At 39.1% G+C, this 14,586-nt stretch overlaps 1 protein-coding gene across 5 annotated transcripts in view; it reads left to right on the top strand.

Moving 5' to 3' along the window:
- The window catches only part of cfap61 (cilia and flagella associated protein 61), a 169,765-nt gene that overhangs the window by 20,765 nt on the left and 134,414 nt on the right, over positions 1 to 14,586 (top strand). For all 5 annotated transcript variants that reach the window (XR_009515173.1, XM_059986284.1, XM_059986283.1 and 2 more), the window contains exons 7-9: positions 5,006 to 5,138; positions 6,897 to 7,050; positions 12,227 to 12,276. Coding sequence is in view for 4 of the 5 variants with exons in the window: in XM_059986284.1 (XP_059842267.1) it covers positions 5,006 to 5,138; positions 6,897 to 7,050; positions 12,227 to 12,276 (337 nt within the window). In the remaining variant the exon portion in view is untranslated. The remainder of the gene's footprint in view (positions 1 to 5,005; positions 5,139 to 6,896; positions 7,051 to 12,226; positions 12,277 to 14,586) is intronic.

Below are 14,586 nucleotides of genomic sequence, written 5' to 3'. Positions count from 1 at the left end.
TGATTGAGCATAACATGAATGTTTCCTGGTGGACTCTAGTATATGATTGTGCTCCGGAAATTTGAAGCAGCATCCAGCATAATTTCAAGTTGATATCATCACTGTCAAACATCAATCAAGTTTGACTAATTATGTAATTTGCACAGAAACTATAGACAAAACTAGCTTTCTATAGTCCTTAGTTGCTTCTGCTTACTTCTGGTCCACCGCAACTGGGCACAGATGGGATTCTCTGTGGCATCTTCCATTGATTCTAAGTAGTTTTTGCCAGGCATACAGTTTCAGTGCTTTTTAACATTCGGAGATCCTGACCAGATATTTAAATAATTAATAAACAGTTACTGAAAATTTACTTAAACCATTGTTATGTTTTAGAAATAAACTTAAATGCGTGTTTTTATTATGCTGTATTTTAATTTTTTAGTGAAGGTTAACGACAGTGATAGGCAGTGTGCAGGTTCTGAAGGGAATATGCTGTGCATGCATTGTACCTAGACAGAAGTTCTCAACAGAAACATCAGGCTGCAATCAGCACAATCAGAATTAATATTGTGCCATTCCTCCATTTAAAAAATTGCTCTGTGATCTGCAGAATCCACAGGATACCTTACAGCAACTTAACCAGGTTAGAAATTGTACCTTCTCCTATGATTTTTAATACTACCTATTGGGAAGGAGATATAGGAGCCTGAAGACCCACAGATAAAGATTCAGACATTGCATCTTCTCCTCTGCCCTGCAGATCCTACCTCATATTATTACTTTTGCTTTTTGTATTATTCATTTTCTTTAGTAATTTCTAGTAATTTTATGTCTTTGCACTGTACTGCTATTGCAAAACAGCAAATTTCATATCATACAAGTCAGTGATAATAAATCTGATGTTAATTGAGGAGGAGAAGAATAGGAATAGCAATAACAAGGAAAAGCTATAATCTCCTAATGGGCATATATAGCAGCTTCTTCACTGTTAGGTAAAAGACTAGAATTCACAAATGACATCATTATGGGAGCCAAATTACAACAAACATTGCAATAATTCCTGTAGATGAGTCATCACTTCTTTCTACAGGAACTGAAGATGAGCGGTAAATGTCAGATTACTTTCATCATCCACACTCTAGGAATTAATCTGTTAATGGCTATTTTTAGGATTTTAGTGGCCGATAGGGATTTAACTGATCTCTGCTGTAGACTTTTAGATTTGCACAGAACAGAAATGGGCCCTCTCAAATGCCCTTTAAAAGTTCCTTCCAGTCACCTTAAACTTATGCTGTAGTTTTATTTGTTTTGTTTTTGATGCTCTTACCATTCAGAAAAGATTCTATGTGCGTCCATTCAAGACCCCAGATAGTCGTTTCAGATGATGCAGTATTTCACCTGTGAATCTTTTGGGGTTGTCTACTGTATGCAGTGCTCCCAATATGGCTTCCTCTATATTGGTGAGACCCAACGTAAATTGGGGGAACGCTTCATCAAGTACCTCCACTCCATCCCCATTCCTGTTCTGACATGTCACACCACAGCCTCCTCTTCTGCCACAATGAGGCCACTCTCAGGATGAAGGAGCACACCTCATATTCCATCTAGATAACCTCCACACTGATGGCATAAACATCTATTTCTTCAACTTGCGGTAATTTTACCCCCTTCACCTTCCCTCTTCTTCTCTTCCTCACTTTGGCTCCCTTCTTGCCTCTTCTCTTCTCCTCCCTTCCCCCTTGGTGCCCTTGCTTCTTCCCTTTCTCTCATGGTCCATTCTCTTCTCCTATCAGATTCTTTCTCCAGCCTTTCACCTTGTCCACCAAACACTTCCAGCTCCTTATTTCATCCCCCTTTCCCCACCCACCTGGCTTCATCTGTCATCTTTTAGCTTGTATTCATTCCCCCCACCTACCCAGCTTCTTATTCTGCTTTCTTTCCCCTTCCTTTCCAGTCCTGATGTAGGGTCTCAGCCCAAAACTTCAGCTGTTTATTTATTTCCGTAGGTGCTGCCTGACCTGCTGAGTTCCTCCAGTATGTTGTGTGTGTTGGTCTGGATTTATTCATTGAATTTTGTGCAACACCAACTTTGCAATGAAATTATCAACCATATTTAATACTTAAGTAACTCACTTAAAAATTAGACAATTTGAAGTGAAGGAGTCTGAAGCATAAGCAAAGAGGAGTGCATGAAATTACAGTACAAGAGGCAAAGATAAGGTAGGAGAATGGAGTTGAAAGGGATAATAAATCATCCATAATGGTGGAGCATAATGATTGTCTGGAAGGCCTAATTTTGCTCTTATGTCTTATATTACCAAAATGTATATAATCACAATAAATCAGCAGGAGATTGAGGATCACCCCGCAGGAAATTTTGAAATAGGCATGTGTGTGTTAGGGGTGGTGACAGAGTTGCAAAGGTATTTAAGTAAATGTTCTTCCTGATGCAAAATTCATATCTCTTGTGTAATTAACATGTTCAACTTGGTAAGGTTAACTGAGTCAACATTGCACAATGTTAAATACTATTAATATGTTTGTTTTGCATATTTCTGGTACTTTATCCAATTTGTCGAGTTGTTTGAGTCATGCAAAAAATGTGGACTATGGTTTGTAATCTAAATTGGAAATGAATGGGTGATTATGGCAATGAAAAAGTTGCCAATGTGCATCACAATTTTGATGCTAATATTTCAAGACAGAGTGGAGAAAACCCAGTAAAGCCACAAATTTCTGGCACTGCTTTAGAAATCGGCCAGTTGTAACAAAATAGTACAACCATGGTGCATCCCTGGAGGTTTTGAAGTTATCTTTGACTAGATACTTATCTATATTAAGCTCAGAAAATGTAGAACATAGAAATTTGCAGCACATTACAGGCCCTTCGGCCCACAATGTTGTGCTGAGCATGTAACCTACTCTAGAAACTGCCTATAATTTCCTTAGTGCATAGGCCTCTATTTTTCTAAGCTCCATCAACCTATCTAAGAGGCTCTTAAAAGACCCTATTGTATCCACTTCCACCACTGCCACTGGCAGTGTATTCCAAGCACCCACCACTCTCTGTGTAGAAAAACTTACCCCTGACATCCCCACAATACCTATTTCCAAGCACTTTAAAACTAAGCCTTCTTGTGTTAGCCATTTCAGCCCTGGGAAAAAGCCTCTGGTTATCCACACAGTCAATGCCCCTCATCATCTTATACACCTCTGTCAGGTCACCGTTCATCCTCCGTCGCTCCAAGGAGAAAAGGCCAAGTTCAATCAACCTATCCTCATAAGGTATGCCTTCCAATCCTGGCAACGTCCTTTTAAATCTCCTCAGCACTCTTTCTATACTATCCATATCCTTCCTGAAGTGAGGTGACCAGGACTGTACACAGTACTCCAAGTGGAGTCTGACCAAGATCTTACATAGCTGTAACATTACCTCACGGCTCTTGAACTCAATCCTGCAGTTGATGAATGCCATCATACTATATACCTTCTTAGCAACACTGTCAACCTGTGCAATAGCTTTGAGTGTCCTATGGACACAGACCCCAAGATCTCTCAGATCTTCCACACTGCTAAGAGTCTTACCATTAATATTATATTCTATCTTCAAATTTGCCCTACCAGAATAAACCACTTCACAATTATCTGGGTTGAAGTCCATCTGCCACTTCTCAGTCCAGTTCTGCATCCTATCGATGTCCCGTTGTAACCTCTGACAGCCCTCCAGACTATCCACAACACCCCCAACCTTTGTGCCATCAGCAAACTTACTAACCCACCCTTCTACTTCTTCATCCAGGTAACTTATAAAATCACAAAGAGGAGGGGTCCCAGAACAGATCCCTGAGGAACACTACAATTCTAATTTGGCTCCATTTGATACAATGTAAATCAATTCTTCAATGTGACAATTAACATTCATGCTTTGACTATGCTACTTGTTATCTACAGTGAGGTGGGAATTAAGTATGCTTTCTCTAGTTTTGACTACTTAGCTGAAATCTTCAGAATGTTTATATCATTACAATCATCTTCTTGGAATTTTAACTTGCATTCTCCTTGAGATTACAGGGAATGGACATAAATTAAGGAGGTCCTCTAATGCTTCAACATAGGCTCCATCAGTCCCCTGATATCTGTATTTCCATTGATGGCATTCAGCAGTGAGCACCTTGCTTGTAAGATGTGAAGGCATGGTTTCCCTTGCTCGCTTCAATGGGCACTGAGCTATCATGAACTTGAACCCTGAGGATCTATACTAACACAATAAACAGCAGAGGTTTTGTAGACTGAATAATGAGGTGGGAGAATTAATGTCATGTATGAAATGGTCTGATCAAAAACAGTATGTTAACTGATATTTTCTAGCAATCTTTGTCTTCCACTAAGTCTAATCCACAAAACAATTGAATGTCATTTCCTCAAACATCTAAACTCTGAAAATTCAGAGAGAATAATACAGCCAAGGAATTATTGCATATAGACTCATTTGCTTCGATATCTGGTTAGCTGCCAGTAACTTGTGGTGTTCTGCAAGGGTCAGTATTGGGTCCTCTACATTTCACATTATATGTTAATGTTCCAGTTAATAGAATTGATGGCATTGTGGCCATGTTTGTGGACAGTACAAGGATAGGTAGAGGGTCAGGTAGTGTTGAGGACACAGGGATTCTTAAGAATGACTTGGGACAGATTAGGAGTATGGGCAAAGAAGTGGAGGTGGGAATATAGTGTAGAGAGGTGTATAGTCATGCACTTTTGTAGAAGGATTGAAGATGTAGACTATTTTCTAAACATGGATAAAATTCAGAAATTGGAGGTGCAAAAGGACTTGGGAGTCCTGGTGAAGGATTCTCTAAATGGAACAACCAGAGGAAACACGCAGTCACGAGGAAAACATATAAACTCCTTACAGACAGCAGTGGTGATCACTGGTGCTGTATAAGAATATGTACATTATAATGCAAATATCATTTATCAAAACACTTGAGTCATTGCTGAACTGAGATCTTTGGTTCACCAGGATAGAGGATCATGATGATATCACTCCTATCTTCAATGAAATGACTAACACACTGAGAACCACTTATGGTGAATACTTCCTTGCAGAATTAATAGAAGCTCAAGATGAAAAGAATCATGCCGCTGTCTGTGAGGTGGGTGTTTTCCTTTCAAGTGAATCTTTTGTTATAAACACCTTTTCAAGTTGGTTTGGGTTAAATCATTTGTAAACTAATTGCATTTTGCATTTGGTTCTGCTTGCATTATGTAGCTATTGTAAAACAATTTTTTTTAAAAAGCTATAGAAAAATTGCTAGCACAAGAGTCTGCAGATGCTGGAATCCAGACGAAGAAACAATTTGCTGGAGAAATTCAAAGGATTGAACAGCATTTGTGGTATGGGGAGGTGTGCATAAGTAGGGGAGATGGGGAGAAGAATTGTCACTGTTTCAGGCTGAAGTTCTGTATCAGGACCACAGATACAGCTAGGTGGGCAGAGTTCCTCCAGCAGTGCTATAGAAACTCCAATGAATAAAATGAAGAATTTTAAATCATATTGTTTGGAAAGGTATTAATAAAATTTAATTTGAAGAGGAGGCAATATATAAAACAAGTAGAAAACATATATTGTTTGCTCATGTACTTTACAAGATGATTTTTAAAATATTTTTGGTTGCATTGGTGGAGCTTCTAATTTTTCTTTTGGATTCATTCAATGTCTATTGACCACCTGTGATTCTGCAAATGGTTGGTGATAAGACACATTGAACTGCTGAAGGTAGTAACGGTCTCCTTCGGTGCTTTTGGCTAGGGTGACCAATCATTTGACTTACAATTTTGGAAGATGGGTGTTCTATTTAATAATGTGCATCTTGAAGGGGGCTAACCAGGTGTTCTCATGAGTGTGCCACTTTGAGCTTTCTAGCGGTGCAATTGAGAACTATTTTCAGAAATATTTTGACATATTTCTCTATTGCAATTTGTAGATGATGCATGCATAGTGAACTGGTGGTGAAGTGAATGAATGTTTAGAGTGATGTTTTGGGCATCAATCAGTGCTCAGCTTTGTCATGGATTTTGTTAAGCTTCTCAAATGTTGTTTGGACGGTACTCATCTGAATAAATGGAGGGTATACTATCAAATTCCTGATGAAACCAAATGTTAATTTCATTTGGAATTAATAGTAATAAAGTAAATTTAGTAAGAAGGAAATAATGATCCAGTTTCAAATGTGAGCACATAAGGAATAGAAGTGGAAGTATGCTGCTATAGTTTAAATCAGATCGTCATTGATCTTTTACCTCATTGTCTCTTTCCTGTACCACTCAATACCCTTTAGGTATCTAGGAATTTTTTTGGTCTTTGTTTTGAGCGTGTGCAGTGATAGGGCTATGGAGGCATCTACTATTTTTAAGCTCTGGATTCTAGTTCCAAATCCTGCTGAAGCAAACTTCATCCCCACATCTTGCTTTTTATGTCTCCAAAATATTTTGTATGTCTCATAAGATCATCTCTTATTCTTTCAAAACTGTACACAGCATGGCCTGTTTGCTTAATCACTCCTCATAGAACAAACACAGCATTCCACAAGTGAATCTCATGAATCTTTTTGTGCTAGGAGAATTTGCAGAGCCAGTATAGGTATTGAAAACTCTACGTATAGTACTCTATACTTATTGGCACACATACACATATTGAGACCCATTTTGCCAGGGCTACCTGAGGCAGATTAAATAAGCTTGTGAGATTCTTCACTGTCAAATTTGCTAGGATAAGAGGAGCATTCTTGGAATTTTAGCTAAGCAATTCTCCTTTTTACAAATATATTAGAAATAGCTATAATATACTGTAGTTTCTTTCTTTAGACATGCAAAGGAACCAATGATTCAGTCATGTTTCTGTGTACATACAGGTAAACAACACTGCCATTGGTTTTATAAGTGTGTGCAGTGAAGTAAATGTCGAATTACTGAACAACTGCTTTGATTTGCGTCCATTTCATGGTCTTCGTAAAAGTCCTCTTGAAGAAGTGAATGCACCACTTCCAGGAACAGCAGAGCCACCAGGTATTAACCATCCCTTTGTCTCATAAGCTCGAGCAAAGTCATTAACTGATATCAGTAATTTTATTGTTTATTCCAAAAATCAGAAAGTGACACTTGAAATATTGGGAAAAATGTCACGTCAGTTTTCTAGTCTGTAATAGAAATAGATAAGAGTAGATCAGATGAATGTGTACTGGACATAAGTTTAAGTTGAGAGGGGAAGGATATAAGAGAGACTTAATGGACACATTTTTCACACAAAGAGTGGGATCTATGTGGAATCAGCTCCCAGAGGAAATAGCTGAAACAGGTACATTGACACTATTTATAACAGTTAGACAGGTTGAAAAGGTTTAGAAGGTTATGGACTAAACACTGGCAAATCGGATTAGTTTGGATTGCGCATGAGCCAGTGGGGTCAAAAAATCTGTTTCTGTGCTGCATGACTCTGAGGAGATTGACTATGGGAGGAGGTACTCAAATTTATGGGGCATTAGGACCAATAAAACTAGACCAGACAGGCATTGATAGGACCAGAACAAAGTGTTTTCCGAGTACACTAATAGTGTGGTCACAAAGCGTTCAAATTAAAATGGAAGGAAGAGGAAAGTAAAGGAATGAAATGCAGAAAATAATGTGCATTATGCCATTTAGAACCAAGATCAGGAGAGATTTCTTCACCCAACATGTGGAGATCTGACAGAATTCTCTATTGCAGAAGGGTGTGGATGGCTAATTGCTTCCTACAAAGCAAAACCCAATAGTATGAATAGCAGCAATGCTTCACTACCAGATGAACTCAACGCCTTCTGTGCATGCTTTGAAAGGGAGAACACAACTATAGCTGTGAAGATCCCTGCTGCACCTGAGGACCCTGTGATCTCTGTTTCAGAGGCCAATGTTAGACTGTCTTTAAAGAGAGTGAAGCCTCATAAGGCAGAAGGTCCTGATAGAGTACCTGGTAAGGCTCTGAAAAGCTGTGCCAACCAACTAGCGTGAGTATTCAAGGACATTTTCAACCTCTCACTGCTACAAGCGGAAGTTCCCACTTGTTTCAAAAAGGCAACAATCATACCAGTGCCAAAGAAGAATAATGTGGGCTGCCTTAATGACTATCACCTGGTTGCAGTCACGTCGACAGTGATGAAATGATTTGAGAGGTTGGTTATGACTAGACTGAACTCCTGCCTCAGCAAGGACCTGGACCCATTGCAATTTGCCTGTTGCCACGACAGGTCAATAGCAGATGCAGTCTTGGTGGCTCTCCACACGGCTTGAGACCACCTAGACTACACAAACACCTACATCAGGATGCTGTTCATTGACTGTAGCTCAGCATTTAATACCATCATTCACCAATCCTGATTGAGAAGTAGGCCTCTGTACCTCCCTCTGCAATTGGATCCTCGACTTCTTAGCCGGAAAACCACAGTCTGTGCGGATTGGTGATAACATATCCTCCTCACTGACGATCAATGTTGGCGCACCTCAGGGGTGTGTGCTTAGCCCGCTGCTCTACTCTCTGTGTGGCTAGGCATAATTCAAATACCATTTATAAATTTGCTGATGATATAACCATTGTTGGTAGAATCTCAAAGATGATGAGAGGGTGTACAGGAGTGAGATATGCCAGCTAGTGGAATGGTGTCGCAGCAACAACCTGGCACTCAACGTCAGTAAGACAAAAGAACTGACTGTGGACTTCAGGAAGGGTAAGACGTAGGAACACATTCAATCCTCATAGACAGATCAGAAGTGGAGAGAGTGAGTAGCTTCAAGTTCTTTGGTGTCAAGATCTAAGGATCTAACCTGGTCCCAACATATCGATGTAGTTATAAAAAAGGAAGTCAGCGGCTATACTTTAGGAGTTTGAAGAGATATGGCATGTCAACAAATACACTCAAAAACTTCTATAGATATACATTGGAGAGCATTCTGACAGGTTGCATCGCTGTCTGGTATGGAGGGGCTACTGCACAGGACTGAAAGAAGCTGCAGAGGGTTGTAAATCTAGTCAGCTCCATCTTGGGCACTAGCCTACAAAGTACCCAGGACATCTTTAGGGAGTGGAGTCTCTGAAAGGCAGCATCCATTATTAGGGACCTCCAGCACCCAGGGCGTGCCCTTTTCTCACTGTTACCATCAGGTAGGAGATACAGAAGCCTGAAGGCACACACTCAGCGAAGGCACAGACTCAGCGATTCAGGATCAGCTTCTTCCCCTCTGCCATCCGATTCTTAAATGGACATTGAACCCTTGGACGCTACCTCACTTTTTTTAATATACAATATTACTGTTTTTGCATATTTTTAAAAATCTTTTCAAGATGCATAATTGATTTACTTGTTTATTATTATGTTTTATTTTATTTATTATTATTGTTTTTCTCTCTCTGCTAGATTATGTATTGCATTGAACTGCTGCTGCTAAGTTAACATATTTCATGTCACATGCCGGTGATAATAAACCTGATTCTGATTATGACTTTATATTGTATGTTCATAAAGAAGACAAATATATTTCTTATAGTTAGAGAGAACAAAGATTATGCTGAAGTTGATGGATAGTTTATTTGTGGAGCAGACCCAAAGGGATGAATAGCTTATTCTTGCTCCCATTTTAAATGTATCCATTTTAAAACAATTGTATTCAAAATAATGTTTAAAAATAAATACTTAAGCTTCAAAAGAAACAAACCTAATAAATCCTGTAAGGATATAATTTGGATTAATATACACAAAATGTTGGAGGAACCCAGAAGGGTCAGGCAGCATCTATGGAGAGGAATAAAGAGCCAATGATTCTGGTTGAGACCTTCAATCAGGACTCAAAATGTAATTCGAAGAGTTTACACAATGTTACACATGTTTTCTCACCACAAAGTTATGACTAATGCAGTGCTGTGTGAATCAGTGCTTGTGACATTACCCAGCACTGGGCCCATAGATATCCTGTTTTTTAAATTGTTGCAAAATAGAAAACCCTTGAAAGGCTCAGCAAGCCAGGTAGCATTTGTGGAGAGGGTGTCAGGCTTAACATTTTGGGATTATGAACTCCTGTCTGAACTAGAAGGGAAAGGTTTAATAACTCTCTGATGGAGATGAAGTGGAGAAAAGAACTGATGGGAAAAGTCTGGTGGGCTGAAGGGCAGGAGTGATAAAACAACACAAGGGGTAATAAAGTAAGGTAAATACGAATGATTATATACCAAATGTACCTGTAAGAGTAGAATCCTTGAATTTTACAAATGTGCTTAAGATAGTTGAAAATGTTAATAAAATCTGATTATATTTATTATTAAGCCTGGTGGATAATAATATGTGTAACGGACAGATGAGGTGGCTCCTTGAACTAATGTTGAGAGTTGTTGGTATGGTGTAGGAGTCCAAGAAAATGAAAAGTATAGTGGAAATGAGATTAATAATTCGTTTGACACTTACTCAGAAACCCATGGTCACAATGGTAGAATTTTTAGAAGTATTTAGAAAAGTGATGATTCATGTGTATTTGTTTCAATATAAGAGAACTTAATGCATAGTGAAAGTTAGTTGCAGTATTTACTGCCCTAGACTTGAGAAAAGAAGATGACAAAGGTGATTATATCTCCTTTAATGGCACTCAGGTGATGATATGTGATTAAATTAGGGAGTGGAGGATGTAATGTTTATTTCAGAATTGTGTAAATTGGGAGATGTGTTTGGTGTTGACATTGCACTTTAGATGGAAGGTATAAGAAAGGATAATCATTAAAATATGGCAATTGGTGGAGTAAAAGTAGACGAATCAGTCATCCTGGAAGGTGGGGGAGGGTGGAGCTGGTCACAGAGGACAGAAATACAGAACATTGGATTGATACAGGCTTGTAGTTTTAGAGACTGTATATCTGGGATCAGATTGGAAGTTTCCTGGGGAGGTTAGCAATTGACTTGGATGTGATGCCACACATGGAAGATGTTAATTTCAGTTTTTATTTGCATAAAATTACAATATCAAGAAATTGTCCTTATGTAATACCTTTTAAAGCATTATAATATCTGAAGATGCTTCATGGGAGCATAACTGAACAAGAACTGGCACCAAGCAGGAGGAAGAGAAATTAGGTTTGATGGTCAAACACTTGGCCAAAGAGTTAGGTTTTAAGTGGTATTTTAAAAGATTAAGAATGGGAAGCAGAAGAAGTATCTGAAGACTGTTCAGCTTTTGGCAGCCAATGTGGCAGAGAGCTGAATGTAACTTGCTAGCAGCTTGTTACCCTCTCCATTTATTATGTGGAATTGAGGAGGCTTGGAATGGATAGAAGCTTACAGGGCTTTTATGCAAACTTAGCTCGATCGCGAACTCAGCTAACAGCCACATGACTCAGTGGTGAGAAGGTCACCTTTTACAAACAATATACATCTAGGGTCAGTATAATTTGGCTTTCAACCAAGCAAGAACGTCAAGATGTTCCGTTAAAGAAACCTCGATTTGAGCAAATGCTGTGGAAGTACTGCCTGTGCACAATTATTAGTTGGCAAGAAATAAAAGATTGTATACCACTTAAAATTATAAAGAAGTATATTTACTAACTTAAGCTTTATCAAGCAGTTAGACAAACAGAAAGAAGAAAAAAATAAAAGAGCACATTACATTTAAATCAGTCTAAATGTGCACATGACCGTTGGAGATCGTATCTTCCAAAAACTGGGTATAACCTCTACTCAAGGTGCTGAATCCTCATCACCAATCATTAGTGGAGCTTGCCCTCTTGGACTCCTTCATCTCATAAAACATTCCTTGCCGTTGTGTCTTCCTGTTGGATTGAATCCTACTGTCGCCTCTCCTGATCCTCTCTTCTCTACATCTCCCTCCAAAAGACCACGAACCCCTCCAGTGTCTGTCACAAATCTCCCTCTGCCCAGCTCTCTAGAACCTTCTCTGAATTCTACAATCCTGATTGACTGACACTACATTCCTAAGTTGAACAACATGCCTTCTTATCTTTAGCCAAATCAAAATATTCTACCAGCAGGACACACTGTTTTTACAGAAAACTACTAAATGAAATACGCTAGAGCATAGTAGTAAAAATCTTAACCAGGGCGTAATAGCTATGTGGACATAAACCGGGGCTATTCAGTTGTAAGTAAACACGTACATCTGTTATTGTTCTGACTCATGTGGTTAATCAAAAAAATTTCTACTTTTCTATTGACAGTAAATGAAACCACTTCACCTTCGCATTCTGAAGGTAATACAGATGGAAAGGTATGTTACTTTAAATAGAATTCTTAAAAAAATTAAATCCCTGAACCAAAAATATAGCTGCAGGTAGAGAAATTTTGGGGTTCCACCGAAGTTAAATTTCTCTGTGCAATTGAAATGAATTTTGAAAGTATTATTAATGTTCTATTCTGGATGCCTTAATTCCTGCAAGGCTTATTGTACTGTTTAACCATTTTCAGAATCAGAATCAGGTTTATTATCACCAGCATGTGAAATGAAATTTGTTAACTTAGCAGCAGCAGTCCAATGCAAGTTGTAAGTTGCTATCTGTAGGCACTTCATGTGCTTTTCAATTGTGGATTATGCAGTACAGCTTAAACAATAATAAAATAACAATAACTATCATGTAACCTGCATTAATGATCACTCCCCTCAAATCAACTCAGACATATGAATTTAACATGCAGGAACATCCCACAAACAGGAAATAAGATCTGAACAGCTGGATTATTTAAAGGAGTTGTCTATCAATAAGTTCATTAATAAAATAGTTGTAAGAATACTCATCATTGGTGAAGTCTGGAACTGTATTAAGGGAACTGCAAATTGGAGAACCCTTATCAACACCTGTCCTTATCTTTCTATAGTAGATGTCAGAATGGAAGAAAGAACCTTTCCATATCTCCTTGTTTCATTGTTAGGCTTACAATCACTCAATTTTGCCATACCGTATTATCTGTGGTGTCACTTGATCACTCCTGTCCTGCAACCCGTCATAATTTTCCCTTTAATTATTTCCTCCCCTTCCTCTCCACTGTTAAATTGTTAGACTTCTACATTTTTCTAATTCTGACAGGAATTAATGTTAAGATTTAAGCCTGATACCACTGCTACCTGGCCTGTTGGGAATCCCAAGGATTTTGTTCATTAGTAATACTGCTCTGGTCCAAGAAAGTGGCTAAGCACTAATTTCTTATGGTTAATTAGGAATGGGGAGTAAATGCTGACCTTGCTTGGGAAGTCCTCATTCCATAAATGTGTAAGAATAAATTTTGGAGATTTTTATCTTAAGCATGTGTCAATTGCCTAACAGTGATAGTTAGATTTGTAGTCAAAAGTCATTCTAAATTTTAAGAAATGTTCACCAGATTTGTGTATTTTCTACACAGATATGTTATTGAGTTATTTTAAAATTGGGCTCTTAGTTTTGTTGCTTTCAGCTGTTTTGGCAATCTCCTTCAACATAAAAATTATCTCCAGTATACATGTAATTTTAGGACTTGTGGTTTTGCAGGATTCCTGCAACCTCAACACATCTTCACACTTTTAGTGATTGTGATTGAAAGTCTTTTAACAATGCACATAACCTACTGAGCTTAGTCCACTGCTGTTCACTCTGCTGACCCATGACTGTGCTGCAACACACAGCTCGAACCACATCATCAAGTTCGCCGATGACACAACCGTGGTGGGTCTCATCAGCAAGAACGACAAGTCAGCTTGCAGAGAGGAGATGCAGTGGCTAACGGACTGGTGCAGAGCCAACAACCTGTCTCTGAATGTCTACAAAACAAAAGAGGTCGTTGTTGACTTCAGGAGGGCACAGAGAGACCACTCCCCACTGAACATCAATGTTCCTCAGTAGGGATTGTTAAGAACACCAAATTTCTTGGTGTTCACCTGGCAGAGAATCTCGCCTGGTCCTTTAACACCAGCTCCATAGCAAAGAAAGCCCAGCAGCATCTCTACTTTCTGCGAAGGCTGAGGAAAGTTCATCTTCCACACCCCCCCCCCCCCCCCCATCCTCATCACATTCTACAGGGGTTGTATTGAGAGCGTCCTGAGCAGCAGCATCACTGCCTGGTTTGGAAATTGCACCATCTTGGATTGCAAGACTCTACAGCAGATAGTGAGGTCAGCTGAGAAGATCATCGGGGTCTCTCTTCCCGCCATTACAGACATTTACACTACACGCAGCATCGGCAAAGCAAATAGCATTATGAAGGACCCCATGCACTCCTCATACAAACTCTTCTCCCTTCTGCCATCTGGGAAAAGGCACCGAAGCATTCGGGCTCTCACGACCAGACTACATAACAGTTTCTTCCCCCAAGCTATTAGACTCCTCAATGCCCAGAGTCTGGACTTACACCAACCTACTGTGCCTATTGTCTTGTCTATTATTTATTATAATGCCACTTGGTGCACTTTATGCAGTCCTGGGTAGGGCTGTAGTCTAGTGTAGTTTTTTTCTGTGTTGTTTTTACATAGTTCAGTGTAGTTTTTGTACTGTTTCATGTAGCACCATGGTCCTGAAAAACGTTGTCTCGATTTTACTGTGTACTGTACCAG

The sequence above is a fragment of the Hypanus sabinus genome, chromosome 12, assembly GCF_030144855.1.
Source record: "Hypanus sabinus isolate sHypSab1 chromosome 12, sHypSab1.hap1, whole genome shotgun sequence".
NCBI classification, from domain to species: Eukaryota; Metazoa; Chordata; class Chondrichthyes; order Myliobatiformes; family Dasyatidae; genus Hypanus; species Hypanus sabinus.
The sequence above is the reverse complement of the archived record's forward strand: the minus strand, read 5'-3'. Positions and strand labels throughout refer to the sequence as shown.